A 24,402-nucleotide genomic window follows, 5' to 3' on the forward strand; every position below is an offset into this window, starting at 1 on the left:
AGACTACTAAGCTGACGAGTCCACGTCGTCTGCAGTTCTTCGCTCGTGCGGACTGGCTTCCGAGGTCCCATGTGCCGGCCAGTTCCTATCGGCATTTTCCACGCGGAGATTACGTGAAGGGAGGTTGTGCAGATGAGGGAAGTTGCAGTGTTGGCATCTGCAATAACCAGATCCGAGACTAGCAACACGAAACTAGCAGCAGAAAAACGAGGCCGCGATCGAGACAGCAACCTTATGTACATTCACTATAGCTTGTGTAAAAAGATGTCCTCTTTGAATTGCACCTTGACCTTCCGTTGCTCATGTCGATGTCGATCCGCCTCTGACGAGCCATGACGATCCCGACGCGCACGTCAGCTGCAGACTAAACGTGCGATGCGCTCGTCAGATCAAGATCAGCTGTGCTCGGATCCGATGCGGCGGTCCGGAGCCTGACCGCCGGCACGGGCGGGTCGACGACGCGGAAGACGTGGACGCGGAACTCGGCGGCGCCGACGAGCTCGAAGACGCAGTAGTCCCCTTCCTCCAGGCAGTTCCCGCGCGCGAAGGCGCACCACCCGCGGGACAGCCGGTCCCTCGTGTTGGGGATGTACAGCACCACCCACGCCTTGCCCCCCGGGTCCCGGAGCACCACGTCCGTGCGCTCCCGCGGCAGGTGCTGCCGCGAGAACCCCGTCGGGAACCTCTGCACGCACACGCAGCCCGAGCTATCATCACGCCACGTCTCACGCGAACGACACAACCACCGCCGCCGCCGACGCCGTGCTCACCATCATGAAGGAGTAGTAGACGTGCATGGTGCTCATGCGGATGACGCAGTACGGCAGCGCCGACCGGAACGCGTACGCGAGCTCCATGGCGAGCTGCCGCTCGGCACCCGTCACGGGGCGCCGACGGGACACGTACCCCTTGTAGCGCCGGACGGACGCCGGGATGTCGGCGTCAGCCGCGAGCGCCGCCGACGCCTGCAGGTCCTCGTGGATGCTCCGCGTCTTCACCGCGCGCCGCGGCTCCGCGCCGTGGTCCTGTGGCTGATGGGGGCCCCGGCGGCGCGCCGGCGCGGGATCATCGTCCTGCGGCGACGGCGGCAGCGGCGGCGCGGGGATCACCACGCACAGCGCCAGCTCGTCGGCGTCCTCGATCTCGGTCTTGACCGCTCCAGCTCCTGCAAACCGCGCAACACAGGAGTGGATGTAGTTGTTTGGCTACGTGACAGACACATGATTCATGATTGGATCGTGCATTCGTGCAACGCGCAGTGGCGGATGTAAGGCTGCTTGAGCCATTGATTCTGTCTCCAAATTCATAACGGCAAGCACCGCATTTCGTTCCTGGCTGGGCTTGAACAAGAAAGGTTGGGCCTTTGGTATAATAACTTGGGCTTATTTGTCCTGTTGGGGGATTTGATCGGGCCTTTCCCAGCTCTTAAAAAAAAAAGAAAGATCTTACACGATCGGGCCGATTTCGCTTGCGCGGCTTACCCCAGTTTTCCTTTTTATTAGGAGAAAGAGGAGATTTGCTTACCCGATTCCGGCGTCCAGTTGGAGCATGCAACCTGCAGCTGCCGATCACCTGCCGTCGCCGCGCGGTACGGCACGAGCTCCTTCCCGACGGAACCCTTGCGCGCGCGCTTGGGCTTGGCGTCACGCGAGGGGCCGCCCGTCGTCTCGCGGCCCCGCTTGTTGCCCTGCCGGCCGCGGCGCGGGTCGCCGCCGCCGCCGCCGCCCAGCAGCAGGTCCTCCCGCTCGCAGGCCGACGTGTCGAACACCATGGCGGTGAAGCGCGTGTCGCCGTCGTACCGGAAGACGAGGAACTCGAGCTCCCGCAGCGCCTGGTCCTGCACGAACTTGGGCCAGCCCGATGTGAAGAAGGTGCCCTCGACGGACCGGCGGATGACCACCAGCCACGTCCGCCCGCTGGGGCCCTCCAGGGTCGCCGCCATGGACGCCTCCTTCACGGCCCTGGCCTTCCTCCTCGACGCCTCCCAGGGGATGTGCTTGCAGAAGTCCGGCGGGATCTTCTGCGATGCATGCAAAGCTAGCTCATTTCTCTAAATTAATCCATGCATGTAGATCAGTCGGTGCATGCACGTTGCATGAGCGACATTTTCAGCGGTCCGATTCATATACATACGGTGGCAAATAAAAAGTAAATATATGTTGATCTCTGTGTAAAGTGGCATTGTGTTTCGAGCACATGATGCAAAGGCACGAACTCCATAGACCTGAGTGTCCCGGCCACTCACCAGGCGCTTCTTGAAGTCGCCCATGAGCACCTTGAAGAAGTGCGGGCGCCTCTCGCCCGTCGCCCACGGCGACCGCCTCCCCGCGGCCGGCATCCGTAGCCGCCCCGTCCTAACGTGAGCTCTCGACAAGACAGCTTGGCGACGGATCGAGCAGGCAGCAGGTAGACGCTGCTGCTGCGGCGCCGCGAAGCCGGCAGCTCGCGGCGAAGGAAGCGACGTCGGCGAATTAACCGTCGCCGATCCCAACCCAACGGGGGAAAGAAGACGCGAGAGCTCAGCTTTTGATGGGGGAGCAGATTTTGGCCGTGCGCCGGGTGGAGCGGCCGCCCTCTCACCAAGCCCCCGGGATAACAGGGCGCATGCACCTTCCCCTCACTCCTCCAGCCCCCAAAATGCTTGTGTCACTCGCGCAGTCGACGAGCGTGAGGCAGGCACGTCACTGCCATGTGGGACCAACCTTGGGACAGGCTTGGTCTGGTCCCGCATGGCAGTGAAAACAGTTCGTTTTCATGCACAGAACGACCCCACGCATCATTGCTTGATGAGGAGTAGGGATATTGCTGGACGCACACGGACCATGCTTTGTATGTAGTTGGAGTAAAACGGCATCCCAACCTGCTGCTCTTCTACATGATGGCTTATGGATGGTTTGCTTCACTACAAGGATCTCACCCAAAAATGTTTCCGTGACTTTTAGTTTTTATATCGAAAATATTGTGTAATGCTATCACGGAGAGCATATAAAGCAATACAATAACGACAGAGGACTTGACATCGGAAAACATATACAAGGCACGTCGTACACTCCGGACACCGGATGGCATGCACGGGAGATCGTGGCATCACTGTTTAAGAGGCTCGCCTTTTATGATTGCTGAGTAGATTTCAATTTGTTGTCACATCAGGGAATCACCCCTTTATCATCGATGGTGAGAGAAAAAAAAAGAATATGAGAAGGATCCAATAATGGATCGAGGTTAGAGGTGGTTTATGAGTAGCTGGCGGGCGGTGTTTCTGCTGTTTGAGTGTGGGTTATTGGAGTATTTTTTGCTGCCAATAGATTGACGAGTCTATGCTTATGCCCGAGACCTCAACATTTTGTCAACTGCTTCCTGTTTTACTTCGTGCAAAGCGTGGATTTCCAGATGGGTTATACTCCCTCCGTTCCAAATTGTAAGTCGTTTTAGCGAATCTAAATATATAAATTCTACTATATATCTAAACATAATGTATATCTCGGTGCGTAGCAAAATCAAAATCTATATATATCTAGTTTTGCCAAAACGATCTATAATTTGGAACGGAGGGAGTATATATTTCACGCAAAATTGGGCGGCTTGGCTCACAACACTCCAAATGGTCATCTGTTGAGGAATCGTTGCAGATCAATGTCGCCCTACCAATATGTACCTACCTTTATTTCACCTTGGCTGGCAGCGGTACAACATTTGTAGGCCAAGCCGAAAGTGTAACAGTTTCACTCGGCCACTCTAGATTTGTAGCCATAGGCTAGTATATGTTACCCGTTCAATCAAATGAGCACCGACAACACCTTACCACATGATAATCTGGGGCTTTAGGGCTAGATACACTGAAAAATTGGGAACACGCTTGGACAGGCTGACTCGGACAGATGTAATTTAGCATCGAGAAAAGAGAGCCTGGGCAGCCCTATCATATTGGACCTCTGCTTTTGGAAACATGCAATAACCAGAGCCATTTGCCCATTTCAAGCCATGCGCTCACCTCCCCTGTGACTGCAGCACAATTTCTCCCCATGGGTTCTGTCTGGGCAGCGTGGTCTGCCCCCAGCAGAATCTGTCCTCGTCTCAAGAGAAGAATCTTTCCTGGTGTTACCACCAAACGGGCATACGGCCAAGTAGTCGCTGTAAACAATAGCAAATGCCAGGCAAGAGCATCGAGGTGAACGTAGACGCAGTAGTCAGTACCGAGGGAGAAAACTGTCGATCCAACTTTATTATTCCAAATTTATCCTTCTCCGGAAGGACGGCAGTAGCACAATGGCTAGGATACAAAAGCCTGACCGGAGGCATTTTACATCACATCGCAAAGAAAAAACACTGCAGAACACACAGGGGGAGAACTGGACGTGAGCTGCTCTGCTAGAGTCAGCCTAATTACAGCATGGAGGATCTGAATCAAGTAGTGTTCTTAGGAAATTTTGCGGTTGCTGCAACGGCTAATGGTTGTACATAACTGGAATCGATTGGAATTCAGCGGTAGTTCCGGTAAACGGGGCTGTACATGCAGCTCTCTGCATATTTCACCAGGTCCCTGGGCCGAGGGCGCCTACTTGCCAAACCTACACGTGCGAAGAGTTGGGGGATGAGTCAATCTTTTCTTCAATATAAGAGCATAGTTATCTTTGATAAGAAACAGGTGAGTATTATGCTAACCAAGTTCATATGCCTTTGCTGCAACGTTGGCTGCAATGTGGGCGGAGATCTTCCTGATGTTTGAGAAGGGAGGATAGATGAGCCCCTTTTCAAAGTTCTCTTCTGAGACCTGCTGAGCAAGAGCCTCCGCTGTTCCAGGATGTATGGTCAAAGTAAATTAGCTGATCAAGCATATATTTTATAGAAGGCCTAAAGTGTAGATTGATCCGCAATTGCTGACCATTATTTCACATGCAAGTGATCTAGGAAAATGAAGCTGAAACCCAAATTGAGAGGACTCCACAACTTTGTCATTGTGTTAGGGGCCATCGAGCTAGATGGGAGAACATAGCACAAAGAAAAAAACGCTACAACAGGAATGCTTGTCTACTTTATAGCACATTTTCTTTGGCTGATTTGAGTTCACAAAGATATACCCATGTAGAAATGAACTATTATGGTAAATATAGTGGTGCTTGCAGTTTTTAGTATTAGGAGTACTTACAGGCTGCCAGAAGCATGTCATCATGAACACGAATTGCCCCAGACATCACCACACCAAGGCCAAACCCTGGGAAGATATAGGCATTGTTTGCCTGCAGAAGCAATATTAAACATATAGTTCAGACCAAAGCAGATAAAATCTTTGCAATAATCCGATCACCGCTCATCATTCAAACCTGTCCAGGAACGTGTATCTTGCCATCGTACTCCACTGGGTCAAAAGGACTCCCAGTTGCAAACACTGCTCGACCCTGTAAAACCAGAGAGTCAGTCCAGAACCATTGCTACAGACAACGTTACATAGCTCCATGTAGGGGTGCTCTCTTCACAATCCAATTTGGCCCTTATGTATATTTTAGCTCAAAATTGTATAAGATTAGAGTCCGGCCCTTTTAGAACCCGGCCCTTAGATTATCTAGGCTAAAATTTAGGACCCTTTGCCACCGGACCATGCCTCCATCAATAATAATTTGGAGAAAAGGTGATGTTACTGCTGAATGCTGATATTGATAATTACCTTGCTCCATGTGTAAGCTTGTTCAGCAGTACATTCAGACTGCGACGTTGGGTTGGACAGAGCAAGAATGATTGGTCTCTGCATTGTTGTACAAAATGATGTAAGCTTCTACTTATGTCGGTCCAATAGACTCGAAATGAACATGATGCAATAGTGAAAAATTACCTCATTAAATGAGGAAATGGCTTCAATAACATACTGAGTGAAAGTCTGACCCTTTCCAGATGTGCCAATAAGCACCGTTGGTTTGATAGCCTAGGAAGATAGATGACATATTTGGGGTTAGAAGACAAGAATGTAAAGATTCAGGTGACTCAGAATATGAAATTAAAGTCCATTATATTTTTGAGGACACAGTCATACATTGACAGCATCTAAGAGGTTGCCAATTGTTTCATGCTCATGAGCCCATGGTTTCTTGAAGTGTTGAAGGGACTCCTTTCTTGAACTGACAATTAAGCCCTGCCAAATTCATCATCATCTAACAGTTAGCAAGAAGGAATAAATTGATCCTTAAAGCTAAAGACAATGAAAAAAGGGGGAGGATGCCTATTCATAAAATTTACCTTTGAATCAACAAGCCAGATTTTCTTGCGACATTCCTCTATAGGAGCTTTTGTCTGCAGAAGCAAATATTGTTAGGCAATCCAAACGTGTAACACAATCTGCAAGTGGCAGGAAAAAACAACAGAAAATGATGGACCACCTGTCTTGATATCTCGAGAGCTATAAGTTCTGCAATACCTGTCCCAGCCTGCAAGAAACAGAGTACAAATATTGATTTGGGGAAGAAACATGGCAAACAAAACACATTGGTATCTGAGAAAAGGCAGTCTTGAATAAACTGAGTTAAGAATTATTTACCAATATAAAATCATGGCCATGGAAGTACTACTCGTAAAATGAGGATACTACGCTATTTTGACTAAGAAACTGCAAACAGTTGGTACTTGGTACACATATAAAATGATGCATCTGGAATAACGAGGATCACATTACAGTACTCTACATCTAAGATTTATGGTTAGTAAAGGCTTATTTTGTTCGGTAGTAGCACCCTAGAAATGTCCAAATAAAGGCTTAACTAAATTTCCAAATAAAGAAGCACAAAGAAAGTGACCTCTCCAGCACCCAGGAAGAGGAAAGTATGCTCTGCCAATGTTCCACCAAGTAACTTTTGTGCTGCAATAAGTCCAGCAAGAACCACAGAAGCGGTTCCCTGCAATATATAAACAATACAAATTCAAGATGGCACTTTAGAATAAGCCAGCTTGCATTTAATCATATTTTGCCGATATTACACAGTAAAATACATTGCAATCATCAAATAACGTTACCTGGATATCATCATTGAATACAAGGTGAGTTGTGCCATATCTTGCAAGGAGCTCAAAGGCATTATGGTTGGCAAAATCCTCAAACTGCGTGATAGAAAAAACATGTAATAGGATATCAGATTTTTTTCAAATCAGAGATTAGCCATTTACCATTTGCGCAGATTTCTATTTACAAACCTACTCCTGAACAGGAAATACTGCTTTTCTGAGTGTGTTTTACCTGAATGAGTACTTTCTCCCCATAGTTTTGCTTCACAGCGGTCATAAATTCTTGCAGAAAATCAGCATACTCCTGGGTATTACAAAAATGATCGATTAAGAACTTCAGTTTGCAGGCTAGAACAAGAAAGGGAATCATGCAGGGAATGATGTCGATGTCCAACCTGGCCCGTGGCCCTTCTTTGTCTCAGGCCAATGTAAAATTCGTCATTAAGCAGGTCCTTATTATTCGTGCCAACATCCAGTGTGATAGGTAAGCACTACAAGATTATTGATAACATGTTAATTTATGCTATCAGCAAAGGTAATCTGAGCAACAATATAAAGGTGGACATAAAAAGCTCACAGCAGATGGACGAACTCCTCCCAGGGCAGTGTAAAGGGCAAGCTTGCCAACAGGGATCCCCATTCCCTAAATACATGCTATCACAATCAGCAGAAAGCATTGGAGATTGTCTGCTATTAATGTTCAATATACCTAGAAGAAGGTACTACCTGGCATCCAAGATCTCCAAGCCCCAAAATCCGTTCACCATCAGTAACTACAATAACTTGAATGCTCCTCTCTGGCCAGTTCTTGAGCACCTCAAGGATCTTTCCCCTGCACAGTCAGGTAAAACACCTCAGGAACATGAACAGGCAAGAGCATCCTAGAGACCACACAATTCCATGAAGTGAAACTTACTTCTCCTTCAAGCTGATATAAAGACCCTGAGGACGACTAAATATGGAACCATACTTTTGGCAAGCCTCACCAACAGTTGGTGTGTACACTACAGGAAGTAATTCCTCGACATTGTCGATGAGGAGCTTGTAGAAAAGCCTCTCATTGTTCTCCTGCAATAAAGATAAAAACAACAGCATAACCAAATTGTACTAGTCATCATGTCAGCTATACTATGAAGTACGAACAAGGGAACTCATTGATCAATGCCCTCATAAACTCAGTGATCAGTTACCTGTAAGTCCATCATAGCCATGTAACGCTGCAAAGGCACCTGGTATTGTCTGATATTATTCATGATCTTTCTCTCCTGATGACATCAGATCAGAGTACATCAGGGTCAGATAGGCGCACAAATTTAATTTGGTTCATGACACAACAGTATTGAGGATCATCGAACCTGAAGCTCTTGGGATACTATTGCTGGCGGCAGAAGACCACGGAGGTAGTGCGTCTCGCGCTCCCTCTCTGTGAAGGCGAGGCCCTTATTGTAGCGGGGGTCCCTCAACAAATTGTAACCACTGCAACAAACCATGCAAGTCAATTTTAACATGCCAGATTACCCTCCCAAACAAACAAAGCTGTTTTTGCCCAAGCATCTATAGTAAATATTTTTTCCCATTCTACAGATGATCACGCATTCTACATCCCCTTGTAAGTAAGCAAAGTAGAATAATTTTTGTGAAACCCTGGAATAACAAATTTTAAAATGTAACACAGTTTGATCTGACGCAAATCTTAATCATCATAATAGTATGTTCTACCTTCCAGAGCAAAAGAGGATGAATATTCACTGGGATCAAACCCTGCCTGCAACCTAGACACCTAGTACTTACTAACCAGGTTGTACAGAAATCCAAACAAATTTGTACGACATAAAGGTTCGTTTCAACAGGCCCACGAGAGCGCACGTTTGTCTCCAGCGGAGAAACACCAGGGCCCAGAGCGTCGCGGATGAACCAGAGTTCAGAAAGCTTATCGTCCGTGCAAAGTCACACTCACACGAACGGATCAAGCGAATCAGTCAGGGTAATCTAGCATCGCACGCTCACCTGGCGACGGAGACGGTCCAGGGCGTGACGAGCTGGTCCTCGGTGGCGCAGTCCTCGCCGTAGGTGTCCCCGACGCCGCCGCCCACGGTGGCCGCGTCGTCCATGTCCAGCACGCCGGGCGCGTCGCAGCCCCGTATCCCCTTGAGCGTGCTCTCCATCTCCTCGGCCGAGAACCACCGCCTACCGCCGACGCACCACCACAGCGACCTCGCCGCGCACTCTACTCCTCGCTCCTCCGGCGCTCGACGTGGTCCTCCCTCCCACTGCCACTGCCGCGGCAGCCAACGCTAGGAGTATTTAAAATTTAAAATAAACAGAGGCAAAGGGGATGCGGGGTGGGAGCGGAGCGAGAGAGAGAGATTATTTAACGGCGAGGCGGAGGGGGGAGGCTGCTGCGGGAGAGGAGTATGCTAAGACTTTCGTCGGCGTGGTGTGGTGGCGGCCATGGGGTGGGGAGGTTGACCGCGAAGTTACCGGGAGGAAGCGGGCGCGAAGGGCGCGCATGGCCGCCTGACGAGCGGGGCCCGCGCGGCCCGCCCGCGGGCGGAGGGCGAATGGGAGCCGACGCGCGGCAGCCCGCCCGGCGGCGGGGGGCGGCTGGGCGGAGCAAGTGGAGGCTGCTGGAACGTGGTTGGTGGTGACTCTTTTCGCTTCCGGATTGGCTCTACACTAGTATATCCTGTGCGGCGCCTCTGTTCGTTGTCGTCTGGTGGTGAGGCAGGTCAAGCCTCTCTGACTCGGTGATCAATGGGGGAATGGATTGGCTAATCCCGTGGGTGTGCTTAATCCCGAGCTGCTTATCGTTGAGAAGGCAGATGCACCATCAACGGTAAAGAAATGGGTAATCCCGGCGCGTTTAGCTGACACCGACAGAAACGTGCAACATGATGTCTGGTATCTGTAATCCCAATATCCCATCACAGCGTCTCGGATTACATGGGTGCGAGATAAGATAACCACTTGCCATTTTTAAGACCAGCCTTTTTTGCAGTGGCGTCAATGATTCCTCCCATCTCCCAGAGAAAGAAACGCGCGAGCCCACCGGGGCTAAATGGCCCTAACCCTACTGTTCCCTGTCAGCGTACGTGGTTAACTTGACAACAATGCTCCACCGTTGCTTTCAAAGCCTCGATCGAGCGGCACGGCCAGTCAGTACCTGGATCGATCATCATCAGTGCACGGACGTTAACGTGAAACGAACCTCTGCACCGGATGACTCCGTTTGGAGGAATGATTCCCAGCTCCATCACGCTACGTCTTGGGTTCAGGGGTCCGAGGCTGTGGCGGAAACGTCGAGCTGTTGCTACGCAGCGACGAGACTTTTCTTGGAAGATTTTGCGTTGCCGCGATCAGTTTTGTGTACCAGTCAAACTACTTGCTGGGCCGCTGGCTTTGAAAAGACTGGCAGCCTGCGACCCTTGAAGCGTTCGCGAGTCGCGGGTTTCACTGTCAGGTGTGCAGACTATGGAGTTGGATAGACTTCCTCCGATCAAATCGTTTACGGACTAATCATCCGCGAGAGTGTCCAATCAAGTTGGACAAGTGTACTACGAGGATGGAGCCATGGAGATATTAAGCCATTTGTTGAGGTTGCATTCAGGTGCCCGTCAACCTCTGTTCTGGTCTTGTCAGTTGGCTCAAGTTTTCCTCCCATCATCCTCATCAAGCCCCTGGATTTTTTTTTATCTCACTGTCACCGTTTCGCTCAGAACATTAGTGCACATAACTAGAGCACGTGAAGTTGGCATCCACAAATTGTTGAACAAAAGTCCATGGACGGAACCATTAAAGCGCACTGCTCTGATTGATGCCAGCTAACCATATTTTGCTAGGCCAAGCTAGTGGAGATTTGTCTAGGCGTAAAAGCGCATCCAGATTACGATGAGAAACTGGAACCCACGAGAGGGAGCTTATATGGCCAAGTGGGCCCTGGTGGTCACGAATTTACAGTGTCACGAGCTCGTGCATGTATTATTTCCCTTCTCTACCGAAACACGTTCGGTGGAAGAATCACTGCACGAAGCAGTCCTCGGGCGGGCCTAAATTCCGGCCCACCCAAAACAAAGCCTGGGGCGCCAGCCTGTTTTTTTTTTTTGAAAGAAAAATACGGCCTGTTCACGCGAGGGAGTAGAATAGAAACGAACCTGGCGACGGTGAGGGTCCACGGCGTGACGGGCTGGTCCTCGGTGGCGCGGTCCTCGCCGTAGGCATCCTCCACGCCGCCGCCCACCGCGGGGGCGTCGTTCACATCCACTTCGCACGCCGCCCCGCCTAGTACTCGTATCTCCTTCACCCCGCTCCCCGTCGCTGGCGCCGGCGCCGGAGCCTCATCGGCGGCTCCGCTCCTGCGCCCGTGGCGCCACCAGGAACACCGCCACGACCGCGCCGCCAGCTTCGCTGTGCTTTGCTCCCTCGAGCTACTAGCAGCTGCCACTCCGCGCGCTGCCTGCCTACCACTACTTGCTTGCTCCTCCCCTCTCACAGGCTATCACATGTGCATGCGTTCGGCCGCGCCACCGCCGCGGTGGCCGACGACGCTATTTAACCGGAGGCTGTTTGTGCCAAGAGTGCTCGTGTGTGTGATCGATGGCCCGCCCAGGCTTCCTGACCTGGCGATGAATGGAATGAAGAGTTGTTTAGCAGGCTTGCGATGCTACATGAGTTGTAACCGAAAAGAAGTGAAGAATCTTGGTGACACTGACGCCAAGTCGGTGTATTTCGCCGACGCCGATGGAAACGTGTGCTGCAGGACAACCCGTTTGATCTTTTGCGACTTTGTAGTGTGTTTCAGACGCGATAAAAACTGCCAACTTTCGAAACCTTCGATTTTCCGCAGCCGCCTGTCAATCTGTCATGCCGATCTCCCCCGCATGAAGAAAACGGAATGAAACGAACTCGAGAGAGCGAGAAGACTGGAAGTACTCGCCATGCTCGATCGCCCTACTGGCCTTCGCGTTACAGCCTTACAGGAGCAGACAGATAGGCCCCCATCATGTGTGGAGTTTACTCTGAAGCTCAAGGTGTTGCGCGCAGCGACAAAATAAAACTGTCTGCGCCTTAAGTGAAAAGTTGGAGATAGAATAGAAGAGCCGATGATACTTGTTATTCGCCAGCTAATCGTAGCTTATTAGTGCCTTCTTTTAGCAAACCTTAGCTTAATGGCTAAGAAAGCATGCTGCAAGCTACTCCCTCCGTCCCCAAAAAAAAAATCATTCCAGAAATTAAAATTTATTTTAGAAAATAAATCATTTTACTCTATTAGAAAGTACATGTGCATATAAAAATCAATTATTGCTAAATATGAGTAATATACAGGGGCAAACATAGCCATTTTACGTTCTTATTAATCTATCATAGAATTTCTAATGTGACTTGTATTTTATATTTTGGGACGTGTAGAGTGTAGACAGGAAAACAAATGGTCTCAGTTCATTAGCAAAGTATATAAGAGAGCCCACAAAGCCCTACCTTTAGTGTTTTCGGAAAACAGATATTCTTTGTGTGCTCCAACAGTAAGGCATCATTTTCTGATAGTCTCTTTGAGTGTTGTTAGAAAACGTTACTCTCTGAGTTGGGCTCGCAAAAAGGAAAATAAATAAATATGTTGCTTGTTTTCACCGCGTGTGCTGTTTATAAAACCAACGAAGAGCAAACGCGCACATAACACTTCTGTATCTTGTTTTTTGATTAAACTGGTGCTTTTTAAAAGAATTTTGGATTAATATTATTTGAACACAAATTACAAAACAGCATCCAATTTTGTTAAATGGCGATAGTAGGAGCTCATCGGCATCGGAAAATAACTGTTTTCAAATTTTTTATTAAACACTTTGATGGTGTATTGATATATATTATCCACAAATTCTTTTGTAATCTTTTAGATGAAAATATTTTTCATTTCAAAAAGAAAACTCTCATTTGTCAAGGAGAGGACAACCGACCCCATATTGGGCTGACAGTAGTAGAGCACTAACTTAGACCGCAAGCGTGGCCCGTTTCAGAAACGGCCCATCCAGTCCCTAGCAGCACCCGCTCCTCTAAGCCCACCGTATAAATATCCACATCTCCTTCGCCTAGGGTTTTCCGTGCCGCCAGTCAGCCCTTAACCCTCGCTCCTCTCGCGCCGCGCCCCTAACTCCCCCCCTCTCCCCTGCGGCGGCGCGTCCAGCTCCATCTCCCAACCATGGCGGACTCCAAGGCCAGCACGGCGGTCACTCTCCGCACCCGCAAGTTCATGACCAACCGCCTCCTCTCCCGGAAGCAATTCGTAAGCACCATCCACCTCCTCCCTGACGCTCCCAGAGTCCCAGTCTCCTTCCTTTCATCTCCCTCCCTCATCGAATCATCCCTTTTCTCGCTCTGCCTTGCAGGTGCTCGAGGTGATCCACCCCGGCCGGGCCAACGTCTCCAAGGTGAGATCTCAATCCCCCGTCCTGTACGCGCTGCTGTTATATCGTGGGCTTTTGTCCTGGATCTCAGGGTTCTGAGGGTGTTCTCTGTTTGCAGGCGGAGCTGAAGGAGAGGCTGGCCAAGGTGTACGAGGTGAAGGACCCCAACACCATCTTCGTCTTCAAGTTCCGCACCCACTTCGGAGGAGGCAAGTCCACTGGCTTCGGCCTCATCTACGACAACCTCGAGGCCGCCAAGAAGTTCGAGCCCAAGTACCGCCTCATCAGGGTATGTTTCCACCTGGCATCTGCTTCTATGGCAGTCAGTAATCTTATCTAAAGTGGAAATGTCTAATTGCTGATTATATCACTGACATCATATGTGGTCACACACTAGTTTAATTTGTGTTGTTACTTACATTTTTAAGTAAATCCTGCTGCAATGTTTCGATATGTTTTTGTGGGAGCGTCATGACGAGAAGTTCACCTGTGAAACTAGAGATTAGTTGTGGTTATTGCTGATTTTCATCTAAATGGTGATTCACATTGATCTTGTGCATGCTACTTGTTTGCAAAAGTGTATTGATTGCTAGTATATGCCGGTGCTTGTGGTTGGATCATATTAGTAGACATTTAATGGCAGGGCATTGTCTGTACTCTGAAACTGTGTAGCTTTGTAGTGTATTTATTTCTCTTGCTTGCTATTTTTGAGCTAGGGAAATTTGTTGTAGCACAATATTTTCATGGCAATGTTTATCATTGCATTATTGGGATGCAATAATCACTTAAAAATTCTCGTATATAATGACTATATGATACTTCATGCAAGCAACATTCAACATTGCACACAAACTGTAGATGCTAATGTATCATCTTCCGTCTTTTTCATTGTTGACCTCTGGTGTTAAGATTAATGCATGACAAAATAATGTCATTGTTTGATTGTGAGTTTGGATTAACTTGAACTTGATGGACATCTCAACAACCTGAGTTGTGTAGTATAGCTATCAATTTCTGCATTGTTGCTCACAAATGTTATTCCTCTGCTTATTCCATCTCGCTTTTGGCAGAATGGTCTTGCTACTAAGGTTGAGAAGTCCCGCAAGCAAATGAAAGAGCGGAAGAACAGGGCCAAGAAGATTCGTGGTGTCAAGAAGGTGAGCTAGCTATTTATCAAGATACTTCTAGCCTTCAATTCCTTTATTATGCATCTGCATTATCATGTCTTTTCTGTTTTACTGATGCAAGCTCTGCTTTCTGTTGTTGATACTATGCATCTGCGTTATAATGTCTTTTCTGTTTTACTGATGCAAGCTCTGCTTTCTGTTGTTGATACTTTTACAGACCAAGGCTGGTGATGCGAAGAAGAAGTAAACACTTGTATTACTGTTCTGGACTCTGGATGGTCTAGTTGCAATGTCAGAATTATGGTTGTATTAGGTTTTGTTCTACCCTAAGCACTGAAGTGAAGTTTTGTTATTCCTGGATGTGAACTTGGCCAGATTGGCTATAGCATGTTATGAGAGGGCTATTAACTTGCAAGCCAACCTATTATCTCATGCAGTTGTGTGATTGGCTCATCTTTCTGATGCCTAACACATTTTTTATGTGTTGCTCTTGCACGCTTGTTTGCCCATTGACCTGAAAATGTGCTACATTCACTGTTAAAGTGTTAATCTTTATGTTCGTTAAAGCCATGTGCTGAACGGAACTGCGTTCATGCCTTAGCATTCAGAACATTAGACCGTAACATAATTGTTTGGTCCCTGCTCCAGCTTTTTTGTTGATATGTGCTGGTTGCAGATTGGTTACCCTTCTCAATAGTTTGCTTTGGAAAATGTCACTGGGGCATCCTGATATCATTTGTGCCTGAAACACTTGATATAGTCAATGTTTGTTACATTTCGAAGTACACGTTCGGTGGCTTAAACGTTATGAACATACAGACTGGCACAATCACTCTGTATCTGCAGCGGTGTCTCTGGACTCGCTGCTGCCTGATGGGTTCTTAATTGACTAATTGATCGTCACTTTCTGTTCCTGACGGCGCTCTTCACCATGTTCCCCGGCAGCGAAGACGACGGCGTGACGGCCTTCCTTATCTTGAAGAGGTTCCACGCCGTCCCGACGGCGTGTCCGGCCGTCGCGAACGCGTCTTCAGTTGCCTCGCCTGCGCTCTCGCCGTACCTAGGAAGCCGCCGTGTCTCAGTCTTCAAACATGGTCTCGAATCGAAATTGCCTCTCAACTTCTTTAAGCGAGATTCGGGTGTTCTTACCTCCTGGACACTGCACCGGCGACGACGTTGGAGGTCGCAGCAAGTGACCTCCTCTCAGCGGCCTCTACGGCGTCCATAACTTTATCTGTCACAGAAAGGCAGACATGATAAAGATCGGATCATCGGAACATATCCTATATCTCCATCTGACAGTAAGCATCTAATGCGTCGGCTGCAGGGCACTCACTGATAGCATCAAGAGATGCCAGGACGACCTCGCCGGGAACGGTGGCGAGGAAGGCTCTCCCTTGCTTGGAGCGGAGCAGCGGCGCCGCCATGGACCCGGTCACTGAGATGACTGTGTCGAGCAAGGACTGGCTCATCTGCTCGGTCATCTCCGACAGCTTCCGGACCCTGAAGAACACCAGAGACCAGCACAATCGTCAGGCAGGACTATAGCAGTAATTCATACCGGCCGGAAGAGGACGGGGGCTAGTTCGGTACCTCTTGAGGCTCTTGTTGACCGCTCCGCGCTTCGTGCTCGCCTGGCTGCTCCGGCCAGCTCCGCCGAATCGGTTGCTCGCGCCGCCGGCAGCCTGGGGACGGAATAGATCAGCTCCCCGCTGAACCTGCAGGAAACAGAAGTGTCAGGCTGTCTGTCATGCGTAGAAATTCTCCAATCCCCTTCCGAGCTTGCCAGAACGGACTGCATGGGCACCTGGCTGGCGTAGGCCTCGCTGCACATGAAGATGCCCCTGACGAGCTGGCCGGTGCCCGCGGCGATCGCCTTGGCGAGCACGTTATTGTACCCTTCGATCCTCGGCGCGAAGTCGTTCCAGTACGCGTCCGGCGCAGCCGTCTGCTGCTGCTGCTGCTGCTGCGGCGGCCTGGAGCTCCTCGACCACGGGACGACCGCGCCGGAAGACGACGGCGCGGAGAAGCAGGCGTTGGACCGAAGGAAGGCGTCGAGCGACGCCAGCGCGGCGGCGTCGGTGCTGGCGGCGGCGTCGTCGAAGGAGACGCCGTAGTTGAGGAACGTGCCGTCCCGGTCGGGCAGCGTGAATAGGTAGTGCAGGCGGTCGAGCCTGACGACGGGTTCGTCCCGCGCCAGCGGCCAGCCCAGGTCGCGGCCGACGCGCACCGCGGTGGCCACGGCCACGTCGTCCTTGGCGAGGCGGACGACGGAGAGGTCCCCGCGCGCGAGCTCGACGGGGCCGCCGGAGCCGGCCAGGAGGTGCACGGACGCGCCCGGGACGCGTAGCAGCGTCTCCTCCCGGACGCCCCGCGGCCTGGCGGACATGGCGCCGCAGCAGCCCATGCCACTGAGCGCGAGCGGTTCAGGCGACAAGGGTTGGGCGGGTTGGCTCCTTGACAGCTGCGGCTGTGACGAGCTGAACTGTTAATATAGGCAGATCGCGGGGGGTGCAACTGCCAGGAATACAGTATAATATCAGACAGGCTGGGGAATTCGTTTCAGGGAATATATCCATTGCAACCTTCAGGCCGTGGTGTCTCATTCCTTTGCGGCGAGCGCCTTTATTCCAACCTTCAGGGCTAATACATTCGCTTCGAGCCCAAGCGGATGACGATGGAATAATAAGAGTTCACAACAGCCGTCCAAACATTCGGCCAGGTAATTTAGAAAGTTTGGTCACTGCCGCAGTCGCTGTAACTGACAGTCTGCCGCACCAGCATCAGTTTTGGGTGTTCCTTTAATCGTAAATCGGTTGCTAACGTTGATAATTAACGCAACGAAACCAACCACCGGTGAAAGCACCACCCATCGTATGCTCATCTCATCTGAAAATGCAGATAAAAGAAAAAACTGCCGGCGATCGAAGTAGACCTGAAGACTAGTGGCCTTAGCAGAGGCAACAGTCCATATTCAGAAGGCAAGTGAGATCTCTGTATTCACCATGGGTTTGTCTGATGTTCAGTGCTTTGGATTGAAAGACGCCACAGCATCGGATCCCGAGTCTTCTCACTCTCAGCCTTCCTCTGATAGCCCACCTGCTCAGGTTTGGTCCCGCTTCCAGATTCCAGGTCGCCATTTCCGCAGCAGGCAACTGGCCAGGTTTTCATTCATACTATGCGAAACCCAGCGACTAACGCTTGATGATCTGAGCACCAGCATTGGCATCGGGGTAGAGGCGAGCGGCGGTGGTGGCGTTTCTAGTGACAGCGTCGAAGGCTCGAACGCGAAGATAACATGCGCACATATCGATTTCAATTTGCTTCTACTATCAATTTTGCATCGATACATGGATACACCAAAATCAATTTGGCAAATCCATTCTGTTACAGCAAGGCAAAGAGCGTGCTGCAGCTACGGGTGTTTGGATCCCAAATGTTAAAAATACTACCGAGAAAAATTAAATATAAGCTAATTATAAAATTAATTGCGAAAGTCTAAAGCTAATTCGCGAGACGAATCTATTAAACCTAATTAATTTATAATTAGCACATATTTACTGTAGCATCACATGGGCTAATCATGGATCAATTAGGCTTAATAGATTCGTCTAGCAAATTATCCTAGAGGTTATGCAATTAGTTTTGTCATTAGTCTATGGTCCGGTTTGGTTTCTATGGACAGCCTCGTCACATCAAACGAGAATTTTGCCATTTAAGAGTATTAAATAAAATCTATTTACAAAACTTTTTCATAGATGAGTGCTAATTCGCGAGATGAATTTAGTGAGCCTAATTAGTCCATAATTTGCTACAATAATGCTACAGTAACCATCCACTAATCATGGCTTAATATACCTCATTAGATCTGTCTCGTGAATTAGCTCATAAGTTCTACAATTAGTTTTATAATTAAACTTTATTTAATACTTCTAAATAATAAGATTTTTTTTATGTGATATGGCTAAAGTTTAGCCCTATAAAATCAAACGTCTTCTATATTTAATATTTCTAATTAGTCTCTATGTTTAATACTTCTAATTAATAACTAAATATTTAATTTTATATGACTAAAGCTTAGTCCTCCCAGATCCAAATAGGGCCATGTGAGGTGTGAGCTGGAGAAACTCGAGAGTTCGCGCGCGGCGGCGACGCTCCAGACCTGGTTCGCGTGCAGTGCAGCTACTAATATGACTGTAAGTTAAGCGGTAGCATCAGTTTTCAAGGGTCCATATCAAACAAGCAGTACAATCTTTCCGAAGCATGTTGATGGCTTGATGCAGACAAAAAAGAAGCAAAACAAGAAAACACTGTAGCAGCTGATCTGAGTATTTGGTCTTTGAACGGAGGGCAATGTGTCCAGTACTCCAGTCCTATCTGGCTATCTCGCAGCTACAGCAACGACTGCATTTGATCCTCTTCCGTTACGGCGACGAAGGGTTCACGAAATGGGAGGAAGAGCCAGGAGCGACGCGGATCGTGGATCCATGATCGGACGAACCCCGGCGGTTTCGTAGCCGTTAGGAAACAACTTCAGTGACAAACTTGGCTGCCACGCAGTGTTGGCTTACAAGTACGCGGTCAGAGCGCAGACCTCTTCACTGCTCTCGTCACTCCCTCTGCTCCTCCTCTGCAGCAGGTATCTCCTGGTTTCCTTCCATCCTCTCTGAATCGAATCTGTTTCAGCGTTCCATACTTTTGTGCCCGATATCTGCCTGTTCGTTTGTTTGTGTTTTTTCTTTTCTTTTTGCGAGGCGTTTGTGGTGTTTTGATTCGCATATCTGTGCACCTCGTGATGAACCCACTCTGCGATTCTTCGCTTAATCTCACATGCTCTTGCAGGGGAGAATCCATTCCCTGCGTTCCTCATTTTTGGCGCCATCTTTTTGGGGTCGCCCTCGACCTGCAAGATGGTTAAGGTGACCGTCGACGAGCTCCGCGCGAGCATGGACAACAAGCACAACATCAGGAACATGTCCGTCATCGCGCACGTCGACCATGGTCAGCAAGCAAGCACTTCCTCCCAGTTCTTTGTCAGGCAGCAACGCAGTCCCATCAACCTGCATATGCAATTGTGACTTGACGAAATCGTTGACTGTTCATGCGATTGAATTTTTGTACCTGCGACTGTCCCTTGATCGCAGGAAAGTCAACGCTCACCGACTCGCTGGTGGCCGCCGCGGGCATCATCGCGCAGGATGCCGCCGGCGACGTGCGGCTGACGGACACGCGCGCGGACGAGGCTGAGCGCGGCATCACCATCAAGTCCACGGGCATCTCCCTCCGCTACGAGATGCCCGAGGAGTCCCTGAAGCGCCACGGGGGCGAGCGGCGCGGCGGCGGCTCGTCGTCGTCGTACCTCATCAACCTCGTCGACTCGCCCGGGCACGTCGACTTCTCGTCCGAGGTCACGGCCGCGCTCCGCATCACCGACGGCGCCCTCGTCGTGGTCGACTGCATCGAGGGCGTCTGCGTCCAGACCGAGACCGTGCTCCGCCAGGCCCTCGCCGAGCGGATCAGGCCCGTGCTGGCCGTCAACAAGATGGACCGCTGCTTCCTCGAGCTCCAGCAGAGCGGCGAGGAGGCGTACCAGGCGTTCCGCCGCGTGATCGAGAACGCCAACGTGATCGCGGCGACGTACGAGGACGGCGGGTTGGGCGACTGCCAGGTGTCGCCGGAGAAGGGCACGGTGGCGTTCTCCGCGGGGCTGCACGGCTGGGCGTTCACGCTGCGCGACTTCGCCAGGATGTACGCGGCCAAGTTCAACGTGGACGAGGCTAGGATGACGGAGCGGCTGTGGGGCGAGCACTTCTTCGACCCGGCCACCCGCACCTGGTCCACCAGGCCGACGGGCTCGCCGACGTGCCAGCGCGGGTTCGTGCAGTTCTGCTACCAGCCCATCAGGCAGGTCATCGACGCGTGCATGAGCAGCGACGACAAGCAGAAGAAGCTGTGGCCGATGCTGGACAAGCTCCGCGTCGCGCTCAGGGCCGAGGACAGGGATCTGTCCGGGAAGGCGCTCATGAAGCGGGTCATGCAGGCGTGGCTGCCCGCCAGCGCGGCGCTCTTGGAGATGATCGTCTTCCACCTCCCGTCTCCGGCCGAGGCGCAGCAGTACCGCGTCGAGACGCTCTACGAGGGCCCCCTCGACGACGCATACGCCACCGGCATCCGAAACTGCGACGCCGAGGGCCCCCTCATGCTCTACGTGTCCAAGATGATCCCGGCCAGCGACAAGGGCAGGTTCTACGCTTTCGGCCGGGTCTTCTCCGGCACGGTGGCGACCGGCACCAAGGTCCGGATCATGGGCCCCAACTACGTTCCTGGAGGGAAGAAGGACCTCTACGTGAAGACGGTCCAGCGCACGGTCATCTGGATGGGCAAGAGGCTGGAGTCCGTCGAGAACGTGCCGTGCGGCAACACCGTCGCCCTGGTCGGCCTCGACCAGTTCATCACGAAGAACGCCACGCTCACCAACGACAAGGCGGTGGACGCGCACCCCATGAAGGCCATGAAGTTCTCCGTCTCGCCGGTTGTGCACAAGTCCGTCGCCTGCAAGAACACCGCTGACCTGCCCAAGCTCGTCGAAGGGCTGAAGCGCCTCGCCAAGTCGGACCCCCTGGTGACGTGCACCATCACGGAAACCGGCGAGCACGTCATCGCCGGCGTGGGGGAGCTCCATCTGGAGATCTGCATCAAGGATCTGCAGCAGGACTTCATGAGCGGCACCGAGATCGTCGTTGGCCCGCCCATCGTGGCCTACCGCGAAACAGTTCTAGCCAGGTCGTGTCGCACCGTCATGAGCAAGTCGCCCAACAAGCACAACCGGCTATACATGGAGGCCTGGCCGTTGGAGAAAGAGCTCGCCAAGGCGATCGACGACGAGCTCGTCGGCTCCAAGGACGAGGTCAAGGTCCGCGCCAAGGTCCTGTCCGAGGAGTTCGGCTGGGACAAGGATCTGGCCAAGAAAATCTGGTGCTTCGGTCCCGACGCGACCGGCCCCAACATGTTCGTCGACATGTGCAGGGGCGTCCAGTACGTGGGCGAGATCAGGGACTCGGTGGTCGCTGGATTCCAGTGGGCCTCCAAGGAGGGCGCGCTCGGCGAAGAGAGCATGCGCGGCGTCTGCTTCGAGCTCCGCGACGTCGTTCTGCACGCCGACGCCATCCACCGCGGCGGCGGCCAGATCATCCCCACGGCGCGGCGGGCCATCTACGCCGCGCAGCTCACGGCGATGCCGCGCCTCATGGAGCCCGTCTACCTCGTGGAGATCCAGGCCCCGGAGAGGGCGACGGGGAGCATCTACGGCCTCTTGAGCAAGAAGCGGGGCAGCGTGATAGAGGAGAGGCAGAGGCCGGGCACGCCGCTGGTCAACTTCAAGGCCTACCTCCCCGTCACCGAGTCGCTCGAGTTCACCGAGAGGCTGCGTGCCGAGACCTCTGGCGAGGCATTCCCGCAGTGCGTCTTCGACCACTGGGAAGCCGTCAACTCCGACCCGCTAGAGGAGGGCTCCACGGCAGCGAAGCTCGTGGGGGACATCAGGAGGAGGAAGGGTCTCAAGGACATGATGCCCCTGTCCGAGTTCGAGGACAGACTTTGAGTTCCTCGTATTGGTTAGTTTATAGTTCTATTGCTTCCTAGAGTTTGTTAATTTCTGCCACTTTTAGTTTGCGCTGCAAACTTGTTAATCGCATCTGAGTTCTGCTTCGAGTTAGGTTTACTTCCATTGCCTGGTTTTGGCCTTTGTTCACTTGTAAAAGTACAGTTGTAAGAGCAGTTACGCTAAGCCGTAACGAAATACTATGTAGGTGTGTAATACTTGTTCATTCCACGTTCTTATGGCTCTTGATTACGGTTTATTTTTCCTTTTGCCTAGTAAACAAATCCATCAATTTAAACCTGCCCTGTTATCCAGCAATTTGTAAAGATCCATGCAAAAATTTAAGATGTGAACTCAAAATTTGGTAATAAAGATTATATCTAAGCAGTTCAGAAAGATTAATGACTGCAAATACCTTTGAAACAACTGGGGCAGCTGGTTACTCCGTTCCATCCACGAGTGCGCCAGGATGTGAACGTGATTAGCACTCTGACGCCACGCCAAATCCTTTCTGTTCGTACAATCGTACGCCGCTACAATTTCCCATCACTCGATTCAGTTGTGAGTTTGTGACAAGTTGCCATCTGTAGCAACCATGGTGAATTCCAGGAGGAGGTCGACTTGAGTGGTAACCGGCGTGTCGGAAAGGAAGGGGAGGCTGGCGGCTGCGGACTGCGGTGGCGAGGAGCCGAGGACTGGCTGAATAAGATTGGAAGAAGGAATCCGGCGAGCAGGTAGCAAGCAATCTGGTGACAAACCAACAGCAGAAAATTCTGAAAAAAAATGAGGATATCGCAACCAGTAGGAGATGCAAATCATAAGCAGGTCCACCATTTACGATCAAAGAAGAAGCTCGTTTTGGCCGGAGCGGGAGCAACACGCCGACCGGAATCATACTGTAATCAGATGTACCCAGCCCACGCTACGATGCGCCGCCGTCCACACACAAGCTAGCCACCTCCGCCGACCTGCATCAGGGACCCAGCTCCCGAAGCGCCGCCGCGCGGCAGCATCACCGGAGGGGATTGGGCCGTCACCGGCGCGCGCGGAGACCCGGGGGGGTGGGGAGTGGGGACGGATTGGAGGGTGAATCTCTACGGAGGCTCGCGTGGGGGCGCAATGGCGGCGGAGCTAGCGGAGTCCGCCGGCGGCGGCACCGCGGCCTCGTCGCCTGCTCCGGCGCCGGCCCGAAAAGTTGAAACATCCCCTCGCCCTCGTGGGGTGCTTCTGTAAATATTTTGGCCAGGCGATCCAAACTAGAGGTGATTTTATAAATTATAAATTTAGTATTTTCTAAATATTATCTGATTTGGATCCCAATTAATAATTGCGATCCAAATTAGAGGTGTGTTTGTAAATATTTGGATCTTATATTTTTACATAGCCTCATGGTTCCGAAGACTCCAGCTTCCGCATGTTCACCGGTGACGGCAGCCGCAGTCGCCGTTCTTCTCGTGTTGCCTTCGAACCAGAAGTGCAAAGATCTAGGTTCGAACCCGATCCCTCCCTCACATCACCCGCATTGCGTTTGCGTGGCGTCACCCCACTTCACTATGATCCTCTCTCGCAGCCATGGCGGGGCTGAATCTACCTTGGCGCTCCCTTGCCGCCTTCGGCAGTGAGGCGCTGGAGAGAGGTAGGCACAGATCCTCGTTGCTCGGGCAGCCATGGCAGTGGACCATGCGGAAGGATGAGGGGGGAGATCCTCACGGAGGTGGCGGAGGAAGGGACTTAGCGTCGGGGAGCATGCTTGATATACCACTGGCCCGATCTTTCGATAGGTATAATAAATTTGAAAATGGAGTCACGATGTTGGTGATTCGAGCTTCTAATTAGTTATGATTCGAACCCCTGCAACAGTTACATCGCTGCTCCGTTGGTTATCGACCAAGCATAACTTGATTGATCTCGCCAAGAAGGCTAATCCTTCAAGCGAATCGAAGAACACAAGTAAAAAAGTATAAGCACACAATCTAAAATTGCAGATGTGTATAAAATAAAGATAAGTATAGGGTTCAAGCTCTGATCATAGAAGGACTAATCATCACGGTGGTGAAGAAAAAGAATGAGGTCCTGATTCACAGCAAAAGAACTCGACGTCACTAAGATGTTTGTTTTTCAATGGAAAACTAAAACTAAACAAAACCTAAACCCTGATGTGGCGGCTGCTACTGTGTTTATACCGAAGGAGGGATGTCCTAAGGTTGAGAGCGATCAGGTGGGGGCGTCCACAACCTGAGCTTAAGGCACGACATGTTACAAGGCCGATTTGACCTAAAATATGTAATGCAAC

General features: G+C 51.0%; 5 protein-coding genes across 6 annotated transcripts; 2 read left to right on the forward strand and 3 right to left on the reverse strand.

Annotated features, from left to right (window-relative positions):
• Positions 1–133: 133 nt before the first annotated feature.
• LOC112891568 (B3 domain-containing protein Os01g0723500-like) lies at positions 134–2,542 on the reverse strand. Its single transcript, XM_025958464.1, has 4 exons — positions 2,246–2,542; positions 1,525–2,020; positions 771–1,165; positions 134–685 (listed from the first exon to the last, which is right to left on the reverse strand). The coding sequence occupies exons 1-4, from the start codon at positions 2,336–2,338 to the stop codon at positions 365–367; spliced, it is 1,305 nt and encodes a 434-aa protein (XP_025814249.1). The 5' UTR covers positions 2,339–2,542; the 3' UTR covers positions 134–364.
• A 1,649-nt stretch (positions 2,543–4,191) lies between these two features.
• Positions 4,192–11,347, reverse strand: LOC112891567 (NADP-dependent malic enzyme). Of its 2 annotated transcripts, none has more exons than XM_025958463.1 (19): positions 11,139–11,347; positions 8,343–8,463; positions 8,178–8,252; positions 7,904–8,055; positions 7,714–7,819; positions 7,565–7,630; positions 7,383–7,478; positions 7,220–7,291; positions 7,000–7,083; positions 6,783–6,881; positions 6,369–6,416; positions 6,229–6,282; positions 6,026–6,124; positions 5,828–5,917; positions 5,663–5,740; positions 5,322–5,396; positions 5,147–5,237; positions 4,663–4,791; positions 4,192–4,568 (listed from the first exon to the last, which is right to left on the reverse strand). In XM_025958463.1, the coding sequence occupies exons 3-19, from the start codon at positions 8,238–8,240 to the stop codon at positions 4,480–4,482; spliced, it is 1,491 nt and encodes a 496-aa protein (XP_025814248.1). In that variant the 5' UTR covers positions 8,241–8,252; positions 8,343–8,463; positions 11,139–11,347; the 3' UTR covers positions 4,192–4,479. The 2 variants fall into 2 exon arrangements, with proteins under 2 accessions (XP_025814248.1, XP_025814247.1); XM_025958462.1 differs by lacking the exon at positions 11,139–11,347 and adding an exon at positions 8,995–9,422.
• A 1,732-nt stretch (positions 11,348–13,079) lies between these two features.
• LOC112893296 (40S ribosomal protein S24-1-like) lies at positions 13,080–14,962 on the forward strand. The gene is made up of 5 exons (XM_025960540.1): positions 13,080–13,261; positions 13,365–13,406; positions 13,501–13,671; positions 14,453–14,539; positions 14,727–14,962. The coding sequence occupies exons 1-5, from the start codon at positions 13,178–13,180 to the stop codon at positions 14,754–14,756; spliced, it is 414 nt and encodes a 137-aa protein (XP_025816325.1). The 5' UTR covers positions 13,080–13,177; the 3' UTR covers positions 14,757–14,962.
• A 249-nt stretch (positions 14,963–15,211) lies between these two features.
• On the reverse strand, positions 15,212–16,985 carry LOC112893295 (senescence/dehydration-associated protein At4g35985, chloroplastic-like). Its single transcript, XM_025960539.1, has 5 exons — positions 16,317–16,985; positions 16,103–16,227; positions 15,846–16,012; positions 15,659–15,743; positions 15,212–15,569 (listed from the first exon to the last, which is right to left on the reverse strand). The coding sequence occupies exons 1-5, from the start codon at positions 16,914–16,916 to the stop codon at positions 15,410–15,412; spliced, it is 1,137 nt and encodes a 378-aa protein (XP_025816324.1). The 5' UTR covers positions 16,917–16,985; the 3' UTR covers positions 15,212–15,409.
• Positions 16,986–19,117: 2,132 nt separating this feature from the next.
• Positions 19,118–22,311, forward strand: LOC112893293 (elongation factor 2-like). The gene is made up of 3 exons (XM_025960537.1): positions 19,118–19,148; positions 19,352–19,510; positions 19,654–22,311. The coding sequence occupies exons 2-3, from the start codon at positions 19,420–19,422 to the stop codon at positions 22,107–22,109; spliced, it is 2,547 nt and encodes an 848-aa protein (XP_025816322.1). The 5' UTR covers positions 19,118–19,148; positions 19,352–19,419; the 3' UTR covers positions 22,110–22,311.
• The last annotated feature ends 2,091 nt before the right edge of the window (positions 22,312–24,402 follow it).

This window comes from Panicum hallii, chromosome 5, assembly GCF_002211085.1.
Source record: "Panicum hallii strain FIL2 chromosome 5, PHallii_v3.1, whole genome shotgun sequence".
Classification (NCBI taxonomy): Eukaryota; Viridiplantae; Streptophyta; class Magnoliopsida; order Poales; family Poaceae; genus Panicum; species Panicum hallii.

Coding starts and splice junctions, on each gene's coding strand:
- LOC112893296 (XM_025960540.1), top strand. CDS start 13,178: ATGGCGGACTCCAAGGCCAGCACGGCGGTCACTCTCCGCACCCGCAAG. Junction 13,407..13,500: donor GCCGGGCCAACGTCTCCAAG/GTGAGATCTCAA, acceptor CTCTGTTTGCAG/GCGGAGCTGAAGGAGAGGCT. Junction 13,672..14,452: donor CCAAGTACCGCCTCATCAGG/GTATGTTTCCAC, acceptor CGCTTTTGGCAG/AATGGTCTTGCTACTAAGGT.
- LOC112893295 (XM_025960539.1), bottom strand. CDS start 16,916: ATGGGCTGCTGCGGCGCCATGTCCGCCAGGCCGCGGGGCGTCCGGGAG. Junction 15,744..15,845: donor GGCATCTCTTGATGCTATCA/GTGAGTGCCCTG, acceptor TTTCTGTGACAG/ATAAAGTTATGGACGCCGTA. Junction 15,570..15,658: donor GCCGGTGCAGTGTCCAGGAG/GTAAGAACACCC, acceptor GCGGCTTCCTAG/GTACGGCGAGAGCGCAGGCG.
- LOC112893293 (XM_025960537.1), top strand. CDS start 19,420: ATGGTTAAGGTGACCGTCGACGAGCTCCGCGCGAGCATGGACAACAAG. Junction 19,511..19,653: donor CATCGCGCACGTCGACCATG/GTCAGCAAGCAA, acceptor CCTTGATCGCAG/GAAAGTCAACGCTCACCGAC.
- LOC112891568 (XM_025958464.1), bottom strand. CDS start 2,338: ATGCCGGCCGCGGGGAGGCGGTCGCCGTGGGCGACGGGCGAGAGGCGC. Junction 2,021..2,245: donor GCGACTTCAAGAAGCGCCTG/GTGAGTGGCCGG, acceptor CATGCATCGCAG/AAGATCCCGCCGGACTTCTG. Junction 686..770: donor TCTACTACTCCTTCATGATG/GTGAGCACGGCG, acceptor GTGTGCGTGCAG/AGGTTCCCGACGGGGTTCTC.
- LOC112891567 (XM_025958462.1), bottom strand. CDS start 9,152: ATGGAGAGCACGCTCAAGGGGATACGGGGCTGCGACGCGCCCGGCGTG. Junction 8,464..8,994: donor TGGACCGTCTCCGTCGCCAG/GTGAGCGTGCGA, acceptor GGTTTGTTGCAG/TGGTTACAATTTGTTGAGGG. Junction 6,283..6,368: donor CTCTCGAGATATCAAGACAG/GTGGTCCATCAT, acceptor TTGCTTCTGCAG/ACAAAAGCTCCTATAGAGGA.